Below are 20,718 nucleotides of genomic sequence, written 5' to 3' on the forward strand. Positions count from 1 at the left end.
GTGAGCTTACTATATGTTTTGATATTTTATAAAATTTCAATTAATAAAAACACTAGAAACATCACACTCAAAACAAAACATCCCGTGAATTTCACGGGCCACAAAACTAGTTCTCTTATAAAAAAATAAAAATAATAATAGGGTTTTAATGGGGATAAAAAAAACGCTTACCAACGAAAATATTTACGATTCACAAAATCAATAAAAAAATTACTTCATTTTGATTAAAAAAATTAGGGTTTTTAAAACGAATAATACCAGCATTCTTCCGTAAGTCAATAAGGAAGCTTGACTTTTTTTTTGACGGAATTCCAAGTTTGGTGCCATATTGTAAATTTTTTTTTGTAAATGTTAGATGTTCGTGGGTTAAAAAAAAGTATCAAATTTAATGTAAAATTCTAGAGCAATGGTTAAGACTTAAGATTAAGGTATCGGGATGGTAAATCACAGGTTTAAATTTTTCTCTCCTTTATATTGTGCTCGTGTAGCGGAAATACCAAGTCCAACGCTCTCCTTGCATTTTCGTAACTTCCATAAACGTATGAATTTAGCAGTTATACAATCTCACACCAAAAACCTCTTTACCCCATTTTCTAGGGTTTCTCGCTAAATCTAATCGACAAAAACGTCCCAAATTGAAGGAAATAGAACACAGATTCATCAGTTCTACCTCCTAATTTTGCAATCAATCAAATTCTCCAGAATTTTCTAGGGTTTTTCATCTCAATTGAAGCTTTAATGTCTTATGAATGGAGATTACATTTTCCTTCATATATTCTCAACCTTTAATCATAACCTTCATCTGCTGTGCACTTGCCTTCGTTGCCGTCCGATTTTCATCTCGTAAAAGTTCAAGTTCGAGTTCCAGTGATTTGAATCGTAAGTGTGTGTGCAACGGTGTCGTTTTGAAGAGTTCGTGTTCGTCGGATTCAATGACGGTAGTGACGAACGGTGTCGTTTCGATGATGGAGAAGCAAACAGGCGCGTCGATGATGGAGCAGTTAGTTCCGGAGATTACGACGCACGCGCTTAGTTATTTGGATTATCCGAGCCTTTGTCGTCTCTCTATGACGAATTCGCTTATGCGAAAAGCCGCTAATGATGATAATGCCTGGAAGATTCTCTACCATAAGGTAGTATTACCTTCCTCCCTATCAATTATTTACTTTTTTTTTTCTTTATAAGGAGTATTCTAATCAAAGATAAACAAATGATTTAGACGGAGGACATATAATTTATTACTTAATTATTGTTGTGTTGGAGTTATTGTTGTGTATATGTGTGTTTCGGAGATTTTTTAGGAGTACATTGCTGTTAGATGTGTTAGGAACGTTGCTAAGCTGTTACTGTTAGTAATCATCGCTCAAGGAATAGTCGAGGATTGTGTTGAGGACCGGTTACTTCCTAATTTAGTCACGGTCATTGGCCGCGGAGGGTCTCTGTTTCTGAATCTGGGATTAGTCACTTAGCCATGACCACGGCATACCTTGATGCATGGGAGAAACATGTGGTTGATGCCTATGATGCATCATGGCACGCCTAATTGTTTCCCTATCTACACCTGCCCAATTACAGGCATTGTTGAAGATAACCTTATACTCCCTACGTCCCGGTTAATTGTTGTCCTTTGGTTTTGGCACAAAGACCAAGGAAAGAGGAGGGGGTCAATTACTAAATGACAAGTGGAACAAATTGAGTGTGAATGATCAAATTGCTCATTAAATTCATTCTCAAAATAGAAAGGATAACAATTGACTAAGACACCCAAAAATGGAAAAGGACAACAAATGACCGGGACAGAGGGAGTACATTGGAATAAATGTCATCACCACAACACATGTGCAGTGTGGGATCACCATTGACTATGACATTTTGGTGATCAAAGAGTCCTGACTCCTGATTGCGTATTATAACTTTCCAATTTCATAATTTTTAGGACTACCATGACTGATGTACGTAATAGAACTAGAAGTTCTGAAAACCAACATATCACGCTCGGAAGAATGGCGATACTCTCGTTTTTATTGATAAGATAATAGTTTGATTCCAAACTCTCCTCCCTTTTGAGCTTTAATAAATGCATAAGTTATCGTCCAATATCATTTTGGCCTAACTTGGCCCCTCAATCAGGACCATGGCGCACCTTTGGTGCATAGGATCAATCAAGCATGTGATGCATTATATGGTGCATCCGAAGTGAGTATTGTAACTCTCAAATTCATCTTTCCATGACCACATCGGGCGATTGTGTCATAATGTGTTAACACTCACTTATAGACACCATGCCACTATTGACCCTACTGAGAGTCTTCTTTGTTGATATGATGGTATTTAGACATGAATCGCTTTCTGAGACTGAGAGCTTATTTGTCGATTTTTTCACAACTTATAATTTGGAGAATCTTCATGTAATGTTTGGTCTTTGGTGGAGTAATTGATCACATTAGCCCGAGAAGCTGTCTTGAGCGTGAAATTATAGCCTTTAAATGCCGCTGTCCTTGCCATAACTGGTTGCTTTAGCATTTCCGTACGAGGTTGTCAACTTGTCATCAATATCTATCTCATAATCACCTTCAAAGTCACTTTTGTCTGTTTCTTTTAGGATTTTACTGTGGAGCAAGATACTCTAAAACCAGCGAATGGGTGGAAGGCTTACTATGCAGCCACGAGGGCCATTGTGAATGTTAATGCAGATTTTTTTAACATCATCAGGGAAAGAGCACTTCCAGCTATGGGTCACTTCTGGCTCAAGGCAGACTATGTGAAGTGTATTCACGCCTCGGGGGAGATTTTTTCAGGGTATGGATTTTGTTTTCTTGCTTATGGACATAATTCAATTATTTTTATGCTCTCATCAGTGCTTTTGAAAAGCTGAAATTACTTATTGGCGAAGCTTAAGCTAGTCATATATATGGAAAGAGGGAGAGGGAGGGAGGGAGGGAGGGAGATTATTTCTACGTCACGCAGTATCAGTTTATCCCTTTTTGGGGATAGAACCAGTTTATCCTTGTTGCTTGTAGAAAACATTTAGCCACGCCTTAGTTTCTCTCTATTGGTGAAGTAGCAGTTGGTAGGGTTGATAAAGTATGAAATTTTCACTGTAGATCATTCAGAAATAGTCTCCCCTGCCTAGTACATAGGGCAAGGCTCATACTTGCGACCTCCTATCTAGTCATATGCGAGGGAGCCTTTGAGGCCCATGGGGAAATGGTGGTGTGGGCCGTGTGGCTGGTGGTGTTCTACTGTTCTCATGCCCTGACTAGTGACTCCTGTTACAAATTTATGTTATGAAGCTTGGCCATTTAATTTCTACAAATGATGATTCTTGATTTTACAATTGCTAGGTATAATGCAGTTATGGGTAGTTGGCAAATTGCATTTAATTGGGAGCAGGAAGAGGGCAACTTTCAGGTTCGTGATGTGCGAGCTAGGGTTCTGTCCGACATGGCTTGGGTTAGCTTGAAAACATATGTTGACATGGATGCAGAGCCGTACAATGTGACCAATGTGTTTGAATACCATGACGGAAGGTGGTACATGGTCCATCATCACTGCTCAGTGATGCTTGTCGATGGAGATGTTGGTCAACAAGCTGTGCATGCGTGACTTGAGCAACGCGTAGGGAGAGTTAAACAGCCATGAACATAGTATTAACTGAAATTAGTACAGCGTTATTATCTCTAGTGAGAAATTAATTGGAAAAGGTACAATCTCATTCCGTGATGCAAGTGATCCAATGAACGTTGGCTGCTGTGTCACATGAAGGCCTTCCGTATTTCCATTGCTGCCAATGAGTCTTTTCATTCTTGTTAAAATACTGCTGCTTGTCTGACCTTCAGTGGATTTCTTACGTTATGTAATTGCATCATTTTACAGCCGTTAAAAAAAGTGGATTTCCTACATGTTAGCAGGTACTTTTAGTTACTCTGATTCATCGACAGCCCCCCCGAAAGAAATTTGTAAACCTTTACTGCATTATAGTAGACGAAAAGTCTGCCAGTGTAATTCTGATTGCGAAATACTTATGGACTTGCAAGAATCTCTATCAAGATGCTCGCTTACCTTGCCGGGTGACTCTTAGCCCGGTTCAGTCTTTTGATATTTACCAGGGAAAAGGCAAACGAGCAGAAGACAATATACTGTGAAAAGACTACAAGCCTACAAATATAACTCTTATTCTTTTAATGAGTTCTTTTTTTTATTATCTACTAAGGCTCTGATGATGTTGTTGTACTAATCTCATGTTACGCAATTTTCATCTTGGGTCATTTCAGAAACAGTTTTTTTTTAAGCGTTTCTAACATAAGCATACGCTTCGCACATTTGGCTCTTCCTTACCTCACAATTTACGAGAGCCATTGAAGTAGTTGAGTAATGTTGGCACTTGGCAGTGGATGCGGGGTACCATATCATACAAATTTTTTTGTGACACCACCTATGTATAGCATAGATGCATAGGGTAGTTTTTGTAGGTGAGGAAGAGAACAACTAACCCCGGGGATCAAAATTCAAATATTTTAATAAGACAACCGACCAAGATTAAACTCTGTTCCCCAACGGTCCATTAGTTTCATATTATGCGCCGCATTAACATTCAAAATGTTACTTTGTAATTCCAATCCCATCCTCCAACAGTCCAACATCAACCCTTAATTTATGTTAATGTAGTAATGCACTATATATATTCCACATCTATTCCTTGTTTCTTTTCACAAACTTAAAACTAAATGGGCAACTGTTCTCAAAAGAGCTCTACAAGAGCAAGTACTAAAGCTCAAGAGGTAGTCCGAATAATGACGGACACGGGCCGGGTAATTGAGATCAAGGGTCCAAAGATAGTCCGGGAAGTCCTGGATGACTTCCCGGGATATGGACTATATCAACGGGGGAAGCTTTCGCTGCCCTTGTTCGAGGATGAGGTCTTACATGTTGGTCAGGTTTACTATCTTTTACCGTTTGGGGCGAGCAACGGGAACGTAGAGTCTACCATGGTGCCGTATAGTGGGTCCTTGATCTTGAGGAAGGGCGAGAGATCATCGAGTGGGGACGGGTTTTGGAAGGTGAAAATGGCGATTGATAGTAAAGAGTTGGAGGAGATGTTGTCTCAGAATGCTGAGGATTTGATACAGATGATGAGGTCTGCTGCCCAGTCGACCGACAAGTTGCCCGAGAGGAAATTTGGACGGAGAACATTTGGGTTCATCTTAGGTGGGAGGCTTACTACTTGCTGAATGCTATGCCTAAAATGTCCAATATTCTCTCTATTACTCTTCTTTTATGTGTCATTAGGAGATGTACTCATCATAGGCATAGCTAGGGAGACCCCTTCTTTAATTAATAAGGAAAAGCAAAAACATACTCGACTTATAACATTGTAAATCACTCTGTCCCTAAGCTCTTCATTCGTTTCCCTTTTTTATCCTAACCTACCAAAAATTTCCGCCCAAACAACATGGACCAACATATATATACTCGATTATATTTAAGGTTTAAGCCCAATCAACGGCTTAAACACGGCTTAAACCTTTAGTTGCTATTTCAATCTTGGACTCCCGGTAGTCATAAGACTCATGAGCTACTGGTACTAACATTAGATGGTGGATCATCGGGAATCTGAATAACGTGCTCCTCCGATACTGACCTTGAAGAATCGCCCTCTTGTTGATCAGTCGGGTTACTATTAACTTGAACAAGCCCAATGGCCCCAATAGAATGACCCATCTTGATTGCAGAAGACGATATTAGAGGGCATCTACATAGAGGACATGTGGCGTTGGCGCGTAGCCAGTGTCGAATGCAATCACCATGAAACACGTGTTTGCATAATGTCAGTTGTCGTAGCTCTTCTTTCATTTCAAATTCTCCTAAACACACACAACATCTGCAAAGAGAATTCGTAATCAATACTCGTGATATTTCACAGTTACTAATTGATGATAGACATCTGCAAAGAGAATTCGTAATCAGCACTCGTATGATGTTTCACAGTTACTAAATACTAATTGATGATAATTTTAACATTTTCAATGGGCCGTCTTTGTCGATTGTAGCCAGTAAATTAGTTCCGCAGGGTACAACATCATCTGATCATCATCATCATTCCTCAATGTCATTTAGCCAGTATAGGCTAGTTACCAAATTCATTATTAGGTGGCCGCTAGAAGGAATCACGGAAAATTGATAAGCCATCTAACGGGCCGAATTTCATGAAATGTCACATTTTCTCAGGTTACGGCTTATGACATGCTACCTACTAACCAAAAATAGTGAGAAAACAAAACATACGTTCATATATCATCATCATCATCATCAATTCATTTGGCATTCATGTTGGCGTCGTATGTATTCACTAAAATGGAAGTCATTTAGTCATTTACGAAATTATTCATTCCGCGTGAAATTATCATTTTGCATTCATCTTTATTAGATACGATTCTAATGGAATTTCATTAAACTTAGCTAGGACGGAATACATGCATAATGGTTCCAGTAACCATTTTTAGGCGAATTTAAATCTAGGCATCAAATCAAAACACCAAAAGTGAGTTTTGTTTGTATTTAAGCCTCACAATGAGCCGGTTAGACGAGATTACAGAACGTCCAGCATAACAAGGAAATAAATATTCGAAATGACGACATAATATATAACCTTGAGCATAAAGAATATGAGTAGTTATTAAACTACCATTATATTTCTTGTGAGATCGCCTTTCCAATCAATTCTATGCATTACAAATGGTTGGAATGGAGGAAATACCTATACGTGCTGTTAGAGGTCTCATAATAAACTTAGCATGATGAGACCGTCTCATATAAGCATTAGTGAACTACGAAGTACTCCTAATTAGAGCATTAGAATCAAAGAACAATATAAATGATTCACTTACAATGACTCCCTTGCCTTTAATTCTTCATCAAACTGGACTACCTGTAGCTTGTCCTTTAGCTCTCCTTTGATACCCACACTCCATGGCTATACATAACATAACACAAAATATTAAGATCAAACACATTAACTATTATGTTAATTGCTCAATTATTTTCAATTCCGACATAATAAACTTTTTCTCGTTTATGTTGATGACGTTGTTATTAAGGTATAAAACCATTAATTAGGCCTCAACCATCAGCTTAAACAACTGGTTGGACCGACTATCAGCTTAGACTTTTGGTCGAGATGACTCTCATGGCAAAAAAAGAAAGTTGCCCTTTAACATGATTATGTAAGAGCAAATAAGTAAAGAATTGTATGAAGAAAAACTTACAGGGGAAATGAAAAGAGAGGGATTAGTAGAAGGTGAGATCCTAGGATTTTGTGAAGAAATATTATTAGTAGCTCTTCTCTTGAGATAAAAGAGGTAGAAAAGAAGGAATAAAATGATGGAAAATAGAATTGGTATTGAGAAAATAAAAGCTTGGTAAAGCTTTAATTGTAGTTCTTCAGGATATACATTTGGATTAAGATGATCAGTAGTGCTTTCTTCATGTCTTTCCATGATTAATTATAACTTCACCAACTATTTTGTCTACAATTTGATTGACTGACAGTGGGAGCTTTTGGCTTTCTAATCAATTTGTATGTATTTATAGATGGGAGACCTTTTCTAAAACAGTTTAAGACGATAATATAGGTCCTATATTTGAAACGGTTCAAGTATGATAGATAAGGGAATAACAATAGGTTTGTTATATATATGTAAGTGAGAGCATATTTAATAAGTATGTTTTTATTTTAAAGGGATATTGTTATCATAAGAGACACTTACTCTTAATTATATTACAGATTATTCTATAAGGTGGCAGTATACGAGTAGTTTGTAAAACGGGTATATTTGCTAGTCATCAACTTTTTTACTTTAAACCAATCGTTGGTTGGCGCAGTGGTAAGCGTACATTTAACAAGGTAGAGGGAGTGTCTCATGGATCGATCCCCACAATGGCGCGATTGGGAGGGGTTTAAATACCGTAATCCTTTGACACGCCCCGAAATCCGGATTAGTCGGCGTGTGGTTCGGATTAGGATGGTTTAGACAAAAAAAAAAAAAAAAAAAAAAAAAAAAAAAAAAAAAAGCTTTTTTACTTTAACAATTATGATGTCTATATAAATGAATCTGTTTTATGTAAAACGGTTTAACACGAGAATAATTATAATTATAAGTATATAATCTTTAATTGAAGGAATAGTTGAGGAAAGGACAAAAATAAAAGAAGTTGGTTTTGTACACAGAATAGGAGGCTGGAGGAGGATGATAATGATGGTGATGATATATTCTGCATGTTTTTCTCCACTATGAGAGGAGAAAATAGGAGAAAGATATTTGAATGGGCCCAATTTATGCTTATCACTCTTGGTATGGCCCCCATATTATGCTCATCTGTAATTTTAGGCTGACTTGATTTATTAGTGCTTTCAATCTAATTTTGATATTATTCGGAGTAGAAAGGAAAATGTTTAAAGTTATCAATCGTTTTTAGAGGCAGTATTCATAAGCACTTAAATTAATTGGTAAAGAATTATTCTAACTCTTATAAGATGTCTTGTGTATAAATTTTGAGAATACAACAATGTTAAATTTATGAAGTAAAACTATCGTTTTAGTGGTCTATTACCCAATTTAAATCCAAACTAAATCGGATAGTGTACATAAAAATAATGTTGATATTAACTAGTCTTCATTTATTGACTAGTCTCACGGCTAATTAATTCAAAATGGTCTTAATACATGAGACCTGGCAAAATGGGTCAGACTTGAATGACCCGACCCGAAACGGCTGACCCAAGATCCGAAAATGACCCAAACTTGCTTGACCCGAATACGACCTGAAACCCGAATTGACCTGATCCGATCCAGACCCGACCCGAACATTGTCTGGCCAATGTTGACCCGACCCGAGGTGACCCAACCCGAAAAGACCCGACTCATAATTGACCCGATCCCAAATGACTTGAAGTGACCCAAAATAAAGTTTCATTGGTTATAACAGTCCCTAATATATAGTTAAATTTGCAAAATAATATTTCTTAATCAAAATAGTATTAACTCACGTGCTTAGCCATTAACTCAAAAGCAACACGACCAAAATGACACATACTCGAAAATGACCCGACAACAGGTCATCCGAAATTGACCCGACCAACCCAACCCGACCCAAAATATGTAACAGACCTGAAATGACCCAAACCAAACCGACCCGACCCGTACCCAACACGAGCGACCCGTTTTGCCAGGTCTACAGTCATGACCATATGATGATAAAGGTTGAAGAGATACAATTTGAAGAATATACTAGAACTAAGACGATGTGTACGTGTTAAATTAAACTTGTTTTAAATTACAAACACATAATAATGATGAACTTCCTTAGTGGTATTCTTTTAGTTATAGTGCAGTCCAATACTCGTTTACAATTGTTGGCAGGTCAAGATATATTACCAACTTTTAGATCATGTCGTTAAAATCCTAGGCAAGGAAGTAGGTTCAACTTTAACCTCAGCTCAATTTTAAGTAACGTATCACTCTACCTAATTATACAGATTAATCATATTTACACTTGTCACTTAACGACGGACTATTAGGCCCTATTCTTTACATCTGAAATGAGCTGAATTGAATTGAATGAAATTGAGCTGAACGGAACTAAATTGAATGTAGCTGATAAACTGATTGTAGCTAAAGTAAGAGTTGATTTCGTGAAAAGATATGGGTTGAAGTATTGAGCAGAACTAAACTGAATAGTGCTAAACTGAAATGAACTAAATTAAGCCAGAAAGAACATTAATCAATTGGTCACCTTTTTTAAGATCGGTCTAAAGGTTGAAACAGGTGAAATAGTATTCCATTAAGATAGATGGATCATCGAATAAATTTTTTGTTACTCTTTTAACATTTTGTTTTTGTCTCACTTACTTATTTAACCTATTTTAAATTTAAAATGAATATTATTTGTTTCAAATAAGAAATTGTGATTATTATTAATTATAGCTGAGTTACACCTATTAGGAATATATCGTCGGTCCATAATTAGCTTGTAATTATTCTTACCATATTCTGTAATTACCTTATTATCGTTTGTAATTATTTCCGTATCTTTAGCGTGATATTCTTGTATAGCTTTAGGAATATCTTGTAGGTAGCTAATCCTAAATCTGTCTATCCTTATAATCGGTATAAATATTGTACTCGTTTCATTGAATAAAATTAAGCTATTTAATCTTTACATGGTAAGCCTTACGATCCTCTAGAATTTTTTTTTTTTTCCGAACTCACGTCAATAAAAGACCTCACGTCTACCACCACCCGACGGACGACCAACCATTTCTCCAACACCGTTCCAAATCCCAAACGCCGCTGAACCGAAAACCCCCCTCACCCTAGTTACCTTCACCAACTTTACTCAACTTAAGGACACCATCACCTTCCGTCAATGGCGCTTCCAAGTTCGTGCTATCATGAACGGACTGGAGCTCTTTGGCTACCTTGATGGCACCATACCCGCACCCCCTGCCACCCTCACCACTGAACCCACCCCACCGACACCGCCATAGCCACCACTCATAACCCGACCTATTCCACTTGGTACTGTCAAGATCAACTAATTCTTGGCGCACTCGCTGGAGCTCTAGCACCACCCGTAGCTGCCCTTATTGTCAACGATCCCACATCCTCCGATGCGTGGACCACCCTTAACAAAACCTTTGTCAACTCTTCTCGTGGCCACCACTTACAAATTAAGGATCGTCTTGAAAACATCTCCCACAAAAACATGACCATCACCGAATACACGACTGCAATCAAAGCCTCCACTGACGAGCTAGCCTAACTCGAACGCCCTATGGATGAGGATGATATCACGTCCAAAGTCCTAAATGAGCTTGACCAAAACCAATACCGCTCTGTTATCGAAGCTATCCGTGCCCGTGAGACATCAATTTCGTTTGAGGCCCTTCATGAGAAATTAATTCAACATGAATTGCGTCTCAAACTTACCACTCCTACCCCGAATTTTACCCTATCCGCGAGTGCTGCCAATTATCGACCCAATAATCATAATACCTACACTCCTCGTCAGCCTAATACTATCTCTCAATCCGCACCACCTCAACAACCAAACACTACCTATAAAAACCCATATAAGGGCCGCTGTCACTTTTGTGACACGGTTTGCCATGTTGCCTCTGACTGCCACCTTCTCCAAAAACTTTACCCGAATGTTGTCTTTCCCACTTGTCAACCGCGTCAGTCTCGTCCTCAAGCCAATACTGCCTCTCACGCCTCGCCTCAACCACCGCAGTCCTGGACTGTTGATAGCGGTGCATCTCATCATATCACGGACGATCTAAACACGCTCTCTCTTCACTCGGTCTATGAGGGACCTGATGATCTCACTATTGGTGACGGTACTTCTCTATCCATCACTCACACTGGCTCTTTCACGTTTAACTCCGCCTCTTCCTCGCTTCTTTTTAATAACGTTTTAGTGGCACCAAAAATTTCGCGTAAACTGTTTTCCGTTTCACAATTTTGTCTTGATAATAACGCTACTGCTATTTTCTTACCCGACTCTTTTCTTATTTAGGACATCTCGACGGGCAAGGTTCTAATTCAGGGCCATCACACTAATGGCATGTACGTATGGACCACATTCGCTCCTCAAGCACACGTAGCACTCGCTCCCGCTCAAGACTCGTGGTATCATCGCCTCGGTCATCCGTCTATTAAAGTTTTAAAATATCTCAATACAACGTTTAGTTTACGTATTTCAAATTTTGCTGAATGTATTTCATGCCATATCAATAAAAGTCACAAGCTCGTTTTTGGTCAATCTATGCTTTCGTCTTCTGCTCCTCTCAATATTATTTTTTCTGATATTTGGACATCTCCGGTTTTGCCAACTCAATCGTTTAAATATTATATTATTTTTGTCGATCATTTCACTCGTTATGTCTGGTTATACCCGCTAAAAATGAAGTCCGATGCTCAAATTACGTTTGAAAATTTTTGTGCTATAATTGAAAAATATTTTCAACGTCCCATCCGTCAATTTTATTCTGATAACGGTGGTGAATACATTAAAATGACACCACAACTACATCACGATGGTATTAATCATCTCACTTCAGCGCCTCATACACTCGAGCACAATGGCATGGCCGAGAGACGGCATCGACAATTCGACACATTGTTGAGACTGGCCTGACACTGCTCAGACACGCACAAATGCCCACTGAGCTCTGGCCCTATGCTTTTTCCACAGCTGTGTACCTTATAAATCGTCTCCCTTCCTCCGTCTTATCTAATCAATCACCGTATTACGCCCTGTTTCGTCAAGAACCGAATTTACACAAACTACACAACTTTGGCTGCTTGTGTTTTCCATGGCTTCGCCCTTACTCCGCTCACAAACTTCAACCACGATCCGTTCAATATGTCTTTCTAGGATACTCTACTACCCAGAGTGCCTACCTATGTCTCGACCCGATTGAGAATCGTGTATACACCTCGCGACATGTTAACTTTATTGATACTGTTTTTCCATTTAACTCGCTGCTCAACCGTACCCCACCCACCATGGTCACCACTCCATGCACCTAGTGCGACTTTTCTGTTCCTATCATTCCTCCTCCACCAACTCCCGTCCCCAACACTGTCCCCAATACCCCTGAACCACGCTCCCCCGCCTCCCCTATTGCCCCTACCACACCCAACTCCCCTGCCCCATCTTCTCCCTCTCCGGTGAATACACCCGCCACTGCTCTTACTCCCTCGCCTCCTCCTCCCCCCCCCCACCACCTCATGGCTCTCGATATGGCACCCGCCTGTCCAACAACATTCTCAAACCCAATCCTAAGTATGCAAAGCTCGCTCAAGCCTCATCCCCACCCATCGCTTCTACTACACCAAACACAGTGAAAAACGTTGTCCTTGATCCTTATTGGAGAGCTGCGATGAAATCTGAGTTTGACGCTCTTATTCGCAATAACACCCGGACCCTCGTGCCCCCGTCATCATCTTCTAACTTCATCGATTGTAAGTGTATTTACCGCCTTAAATACACTTCGGATGGGACTCTTAAGAAACACAAGGCCCGCCTTATGGCCAAAGGGTTTCATTGCCCCAGCATAGACTATTCGGAGACCTTTAGCCCCGTTATTATGAAGGAAATGTAGATTCATGTACATACTAACATACTCATATATGTCTAATTAATTTGTCATAAAATTAAAACGGATTTTATGCATGCAAACAAAATATAAATAGAAGAGAAATCACATCCTTACATTGATGTTTCGGTTTTATTGGGCACAAAAGAAATCTCCTTTTCTTTTGTTCTTGAGCTTTCCTTATGGATGAACAAGATCTAAGTATAAGATCTCTCCCTAAGCTTTATACCCAAGGCTTTCTCTTAATCTAATTAATATTATTTTGAGCTAGTATAATATTAATTTAGGTAGAAAATTGAACCAAAAATAAATTGTAACACTTGAATATTTTCGGTTTTTATGAGAGAAGATTAGGAGGATTTATTCTCTCTAGGATTGTTATTTTTGGAAGAACAAGTGAATGAATATGATACAATACATTTTGTATATAATTAGGTAAAAATATGAGAAAACCATCATGGTTTTCTCTTCTCAAAAACCGGGTGGTAGGGGGGGCTTTTGGGTGAGCCAATGCATGAAGTTGTTGCTCTTAACAATGTTCATAGGCTTGCATGGCTAGACCATTAGGTAATTATTATGTTTACTTAATAAATTAATCAACATAATATTAACCCAATACCCCATTATTTCGGTACAATCATAATATGGTGTCCATATTATTTTTGTCAATTTCTCAATATGTAACATGTCACATGTAACATAATTTGTTATGTATTTTTAACATATTAAAAATCAACGTATTAATAAAAATACGTCACATACAAAAATCGATTTAGTAATTTCATAATTACTTGTGCCGAAATATTTTTACCAATTTATAAATCGCATTTACAAAAAATTCATTCAATTCCGATTGTTTCCTTAAACAATAATTTCATCCGAGTAATGAAACAATTCGATTACTCAGACCGTATCTCATTTAATCATATTTCAATATGATACGTAAATTTTACTTCCAAAATCGTCCGTCAATTTTCAAGTAATTTAATTAACTCGTAACGTTATATGATTAATTAAATAATCAATTAAGAGTATTGCCCTTTAGGTATGACCTAGGGGGTCAACTGATCACCACCGTCACACGACAGTAATGTCAAACTCTAGTCAGCCAATCATTACCGATATATGTTGACCAGTTGACAGTAACAATATTACTTCCCAATTGCATTCATTTTAATGAGACTTAAACATGTGATCATCATGATCAACAGTCGTGATCGCATTATTGTCGGAGGACATATATTCCAACAATCTCCCACTTGTCCTCGACAAGTGTGCGTCACCAATTCTCTTGTCCTATTACTATCTCCCACTCAATGCAAGGTGTCTTTTGGTTCGTACTTGCAAGTGATCATATCGAGAGTGGTTTCCTCGATCCGGAGAATAAGCGATTGAGGACTTATCTATCATAGATACTTTCGGGCGTGGCCACGCATTTCGAGTTCATTACTCCTCGAGTGGCCCTGAGATATTGTTATAACCACGACTAGGGATGGACAATTCTATCGCACTCATTCCTTCGACTAGCCACAACCATCATAACCCAAAATATGCCCATTTGACCCCATTTACGAAGGTCGTAGTAACACAAATCAAAGTTAATCGAAACTGTGCCATCTTAGGCGAATAGTCTTTAGTCAAAAGAATCGACTCATTTGAATACTATAGTAGCTCTCGCCACGACCAGGCTATATAAATTTGCCAGAACTCTATAAGCGGTCATAAGGCCCGACAAAATGTTCCTAACAGTCTGCCTATGTGATCGACTAGTCATCTCATATGACTCTATGGCACTTGAACTTGCCATCAATCGCCTCACACTCTAGTCACTTCGAGACGTCACCTCATACAAGTGACTATGGGCAAATACTATGTTAATCCGTGTTCACTTTAACGGGGTTCAATTGTCTCTACAACCCGTTTGGATGTAACAAAGTATAAATTAAAGATAAAAGACAAATGTGATTATGAACATGAACAAAAACAACACTTTTATTTCATTTCAAAATCTAACAAAAATTTGGTACACGTTTAAGTCCCATGGACGTAACATGTCCATCATGCTTAGCCTGCGATAAAGGCTTGGTGAGCGGATCGGCTATGTTGTCATCCGTCCCAACCTTACAAATCGCAATTTCCTTTCTTTCAATGAAATCTCTTATTACATGATACTTTCTAAGTACATGTCTAGATCTATTACTAGACTTTGGCTCCTTAGCTTGGAAGATCGTCCCACTATTATCACAATAGAGAGTGATGGGATCATCGGCGGTAGGTACTACTTTTAGACCTTCCGTGAATTGCTTGATCCACATAGCTTCCTTGGCAGCTTCCGATCTTTGCTATGTACTCGGACCTCCGTAGTAGAATCATGATTCTGACTTCCTTGAAGCTTCTCCACTTACGGCACCACCATTGAGCATGAAAACAAAACCAGCTTGTGATTTCATGTCATCTCTATCTGTTTGAAAACTTGAGTCCGTGTATCCATTAACACGCAACTCGGTGTCTCCTCCAAACACAAGGATAGAGTCCTTAGTTCTTCTTAAGTACTTAAGGATGTTCTTGTGACAATCCAGTGACTCTCACCTGGATTTCCTTGATATCTACTCGTCATGCTCAAGGCATACGAGACATCAGGACGCGTGCATATCATGGCATACATGATTGATCCAACATCGGAAGCGTAAGGGATCAACTTCATGCGTTCAACATCATGGGGTTCGGAGGGACATTGAGTCTTGCTCAATATCGTCCCGTTTACCATAGGTACCAAACCCCTTTTGGATTTGTCCATGTTGAATCGTCGAAGAATCTTATCAACATAAGACTCTTGACTTAGTGCCAATATCCTCTTGGATCTATCTCTATAGATCAGGATACCTAATATGCGTTGTGCCTCTCCTAAATCCTTCATTTGGAAGTGGTTACCTAACCACTTCTTAACAGAAGACAACATTGGAATATCATTTCCAATGAGTAGTATGTCATCGACATACAAGATTAGGAACACAACATTGCTCCCACTGAATTTCATGTATAAACATGGTTCCTCAATATTTGGAGTGAAACCATTTTCCTTTATAACATGATTGAATCGATGATTCCAACTTCTAGATGCTTGCTTAAGACCATATATGGATCTCTTAAGCTTGCACACTTTGTTAGGATTTTTAGAATCAACAAAACCTTCGGGTTGTATCATGTACACCTCCTCTTCTAAATGCCCATTTAGAAAAGCGGTTTTGACATCCATTTGCCATATTTCATAATCATGAAATGCGGCGATCGCTAACAAAATCCGTATGAATCTTAGCATGGCTACGGGGGCGAAGGTCTCATCATAATGGAGACCTTGGACTTGGGTAAATCCTTTTGCCACTAGCCTAGCTTTGTAGACATCGTCATGTCCTTCTATGCCATTTTTGACCTTGAATATCCATTTGCATTGGAGGGGTCTTGCCCCTTTAGGCAAATCTACCAAGTCCCAAACTTGGTTTTCAAGCATATAATCCATTTCGGATTTCATGGCTTCAAGCCATAAGGTGGAATTAGGACTAGAGATTGCGGCCTTGTAGGTGGCGGGCTCGTCACTTTCCATAAGCAACACATCGAGTGTTCCATCTTCCTCGATAAGTCCCACATATCGATCGGGATGGCGAATTACTCGGCCCGTCCTTCTTAGTGGAGGAGGTACAACCGCGTTAGACGACGAAGGAACATCTTCTTGCGTCTCTACCTCGGTTTGTGGCTCTTGAACTTCATCAAGTTCAAAATTTCTCCCACTATGTCTCTTAGAAATAAATTCCTTTTCTAAGAAGACAGCCTCGCAAGACACAAACACTTTATGATCTTGAGGTTTGTAGAAGTAATATCCTCGAGAGGTCGAGGGGTAACCTACAAAGGTGCATTTTTCGGATCTTGGGGCAAGCTTGTTGTCGTTCTTAGTTTTGACGTAAGCATCACATCCTCAAATCTTCATATAGGATATATTTGGGATCTTACCCGTCCACATCTCACATGGAGTCTTTTCGGTGGACTTTGTGGGACTATTATTCAAAGATCGAATTGCGGTTTGTATCGCAAATCCCCAAAATGAGTTCGGTAACTCGGTTTGACTCATCATGGATCGGACCATATCAAGTAAGGTTCGATTTCTCCTTTCGGCAACACCATTAAGTTGAGGTGTTCCGGGTGGAGAAAGTTGTGATATAATACCACGACTTTTCAAGTGTGAATCAAATTCAAGGCTAAGGTATTCTCCACCACGATCGGATCGTAGTGCCTTAATCCTTTTATTCAATTGGTTCTCTACTTCGTTTTGAAATTCCTTGAATTTCTCAAACGCTTCACTCTTATGTTTAATTAAATAGATATACCCATATCTACTTAAATCATCGGTGAAGGTTATGAAGTAGTCATAATTACCACGAGCGGTGATAGTCAATGGTCCACATACATCGGTGTGTATGAGTCCCAATAGCTCACTAGCTCGTGTCCCTTTACCACTAAAAGGATTACGAGTCATTTTGCCAATTAGGCAATATTCGCATGTACCATATGATTGATAATCAAATGGTGTAATCACATTAGTTGAAATTAATCTTTTGATGCGATTCTCGTTTATGTGACCTAATCGACAATGCCAAATGAACGCTTCACTTGGGTCACTTGTTTTGAGTTTCTTTGATTGAATGTTATAAATATCTCTTGTCGGATTTGAGGTCTCTAAAATGTAAATGCCATTGATGGAAGTTGCTTGGCCAATAACCAAATCATTCCTAGAAATAGTACAACAATTGTTCTTAATGGCAAAACAAAAACCGTCCACGTCTAGCATGGCGATTGAAATAATGTTTTTAGAGAGTGTAGGTACATAAAAACAATTATGCAAATACAACTCAAATCCATTTGGCAAAGCTAAAACATAAGTTCCCTTGGATTCGGCCGCTACCCGAGCTCCATTTCCAAGGCGTAGATCCACATCTCCCTTGCTAAGCCTCTTCACATCTCTTAAACCCTGTAAATGATTACAAAGGTGAGAACCACAACCGGTATCTAGTACCCATGTCGTAGTGGAAGTATAATTTATATCAATAACATAAATTTCTTTAGGAATTGTACCTTTTGGAGTAATGAGTCCTTCCCTTATATTTCGCAAATACATAGGGCAATTCCTAAGCCAATGTCCCATGCCATAGCAATAATGGCACTCATCATTAACTTGCTTGAAATTTTTGACTTTCTTTCCTTTCTTCTTGAACCTCTTTCCCTTTGACGCAAGAACTTGATTGCTAGAGCTCCCACTAGCTTTGGCATCTTTATCTTCCAGAGACAAAGACCCTATAGATCGTATGAGGTAGTCTTCCTGAGACGGACTCACACGAGCTCTAGTAGTAGTGGGTGGTTTAGAAGAAGTGATGAAATTAAGGTTTCCATCCGAACCTATCCCGAAATGAAGTTCTCTAGTTGTATCGAAATTATTGTTGGAGCATACGTCGTCAAGAACATGGTGATATGACTCAATAGTTATTGGTGCGGTAGCATTTGATGGATTCATTGTAATGCACTACAAATATGGAGGAAAGGAAATATTAACATTTGTCTTTTTAAATCATACTTGCAAATTTAACAAGATATGAACATTTATATAGTGACCTCTACCCAACTATAATAAATGATTCCAAGACCCAAATTCATATCGACTTAGGCACGGTGGGGCCGATACATCCTTTATCAATATAACTCGGTGGATTAACGTTTAATCGATTCTACTTTTAGAACTCTTGGTCGATAATATTACATTAACAATTATCTATAGCCCAAAACACATCGACAAGGGCACGGTGGGGCCGATACATCCCTTATCAAATACTTTTGTTGAGTTCAATCCAAATTTCGAATAAATGTGTCCATGATCCAAACCCACATTAACTTGGGCACGGTGGGGCCGATACATCCCTCATCAACATGAATTCGGTGGATTAACATTCATCACCCACTTCCCCTACGTAACAAGGTTTGTACCCGGTGTGGCCGAGTGCACTCCCTCACGAAATAGGTTTTCATGGTTTCTACTCTTTGGTAAGGCTATGTCTCAATTAATTGTTTTAGCGAGAGGTCATGTCAAATTATTATCTATCACGTTTTAAGTGAACTAAAGCGGTGAACTACGATAATTATATTTGACACGGTCGATAAACTCGATAAAATAAGAATGCATGTTTAGTTATGGCGATTTAGCGATGCATGTGACATAAAATAAAATGCAAGCATAAAGATAAATAAATCCTAGTATGGCCTTTCCTAAAATAGAAAACTATTTATCTATTACATATTCGGAAACCAACTCCATTGGTCCCTTGAACTTCGGTTGTGGCACGCATCTCGAGGTAACACCGTCTTTATGTATCGCCATTCTTGAAGAAATCCGTCTTTGGGAACTCCGGAATGAATAAAATTACATAATAAATTACATAATTTCCTATTATACATTTGTAACTAAAATAAAATAAATCTATTAAATTACAAAACGGTGATACGAGATCACAATAAAAATTACAACCGAATCGATATTCCCATACATTTCGGGAAATACCAATTAAATCTAAGGCCATACTAAGTAAAATTACATAATTCAAAATTACATAAATTAAAATTATGACAATCATAAAGAAAAAATGCAGCATTATAATATGTATGAACATGCTCAATTTTTATGCTAAATCGCCTTTTAATTAGCCAATATCGTATATTACTCGGTTTTTACGGATTTGCGTGATTTCAACATTTTATAATCACAAAAATACATAAACTCATATTTATGCATAAGTTAATTACCCTAACCTCTTAGGACTCGAAATTTAGTCTTCACTAATAATTTGACCATAATTAACCCATATTTTATAAAATTGTTCATAAATGGACCAAAAATTACAAAAATAAGCTATTAAACTTCAAATAAACCACAAAATTTTAAATAAATTCAAAATTTGAAATTTAAACTCATGAACATTCTGGAAAAATTCCATGACACTCATAATGTTCAAAATCTTAGGTTAAAAATTTCGAAAATTTTCCGGAAAAACAATGTTGCGGTTTATCGATTTTTAATAAAATAATCATAAAAACATGGAAAAATTATTTTCATTAACTTTTCAATTTTAGATCTGAAAAATATAATAAAATGCAACATTAGACGTTTTTCCTAAGTCATAGATTATGTTTTATTAATTTTCCACTAATAATGTCACTATTTATGCTATTTTTCTTCAAAAATTCATAAATCATGGAAAAAGACTTCTTTATAGCCAATTATTTTACACACATCTTGTAAAATTGCATGTGACAACATATTAATTTTCTATGACCAGATTCAAAATTTAACTCATATTAACCTATTTTTCACTTAAATCCGAATTTAATAATGAAAAATTCATTTTTCGAGCATAACTAGTCCAAAAATTATGAAAATTTACAGGTTATCTCAAAATAATAAATGTGACAACATATCCAAAAACCAAGTGAAAATTCGAAGTATAGCTATTTTTAGACCA

General features: G+C 38.0%; 3 protein-coding genes across 3 annotated transcripts; 2 read left to right on the forward strand and 1 right to left on the reverse strand.

The window, feature by feature from the left end:
- The first annotated feature begins 481 nt into the window (after nucleotides 1-481).
- LOC141653669 (F-box protein SKIP8-like) lies at nucleotides 482-4,199 on the forward strand. Its single transcript, XM_074461501.1, has 3 exons — nucleotides 482-1,133; nucleotides 2,603-2,799; nucleotides 3,345-4,199. The coding sequence occupies exons 1-3, from the start codon at nucleotides 750-752 to the stop codon at nucleotides 3,604-3,606; spliced, it is 843 nt and encodes a 280-aa protein (XP_074317602.1). The 5' UTR covers nucleotides 482-749; the 3' UTR covers nucleotides 3,607-4,199.
- A 594-nt stretch (nucleotides 4,200-4,793) lies between these two features.
- LOC141651840 (uncharacterized) lies at nucleotides 4,794-5,231 on the forward strand. The gene has a single exon (XM_074459535.1). The coding sequence runs from the start codon at nucleotides 4,794-4,796 to the stop codon at nucleotides 5,229-5,231; it is 438 nt and encodes a 145-aa protein (XP_074315636.1).
- A 94-nt stretch (nucleotides 5,232-5,325) lies between these two features.
- LOC141653668 (putative E3 ubiquitin-protein ligase RHA4A) lies at nucleotides 5,326-7,764 on the reverse strand. The gene is made up of 3 exons (XM_074461500.1): nucleotides 7,266-7,764; nucleotides 6,888-6,973; nucleotides 5,326-5,881 (listed from the first exon to the last, which is right to left on the reverse strand). The coding sequence occupies exons 1-3, from the start codon at nucleotides 7,494-7,496 to the stop codon at nucleotides 5,569-5,571; spliced, it is 630 nt and encodes a 209-aa protein (XP_074317601.1). The 5' UTR covers nucleotides 7,497-7,764; the 3' UTR covers nucleotides 5,326-5,568.
- Nucleotides 7,765-20,718: the final 12,954 nt, after the last annotated feature.

Source organism: Silene latifolia, chromosome 4 (assembly GCF_048544455.1).
Source record: "Silene latifolia isolate original U9 population chromosome 4, ASM4854445v1, whole genome shotgun sequence".
NCBI lineage: Eukaryota > Viridiplantae > Streptophyta > Magnoliopsida > Caryophyllales > Caryophyllaceae > Silene > Silene latifolia.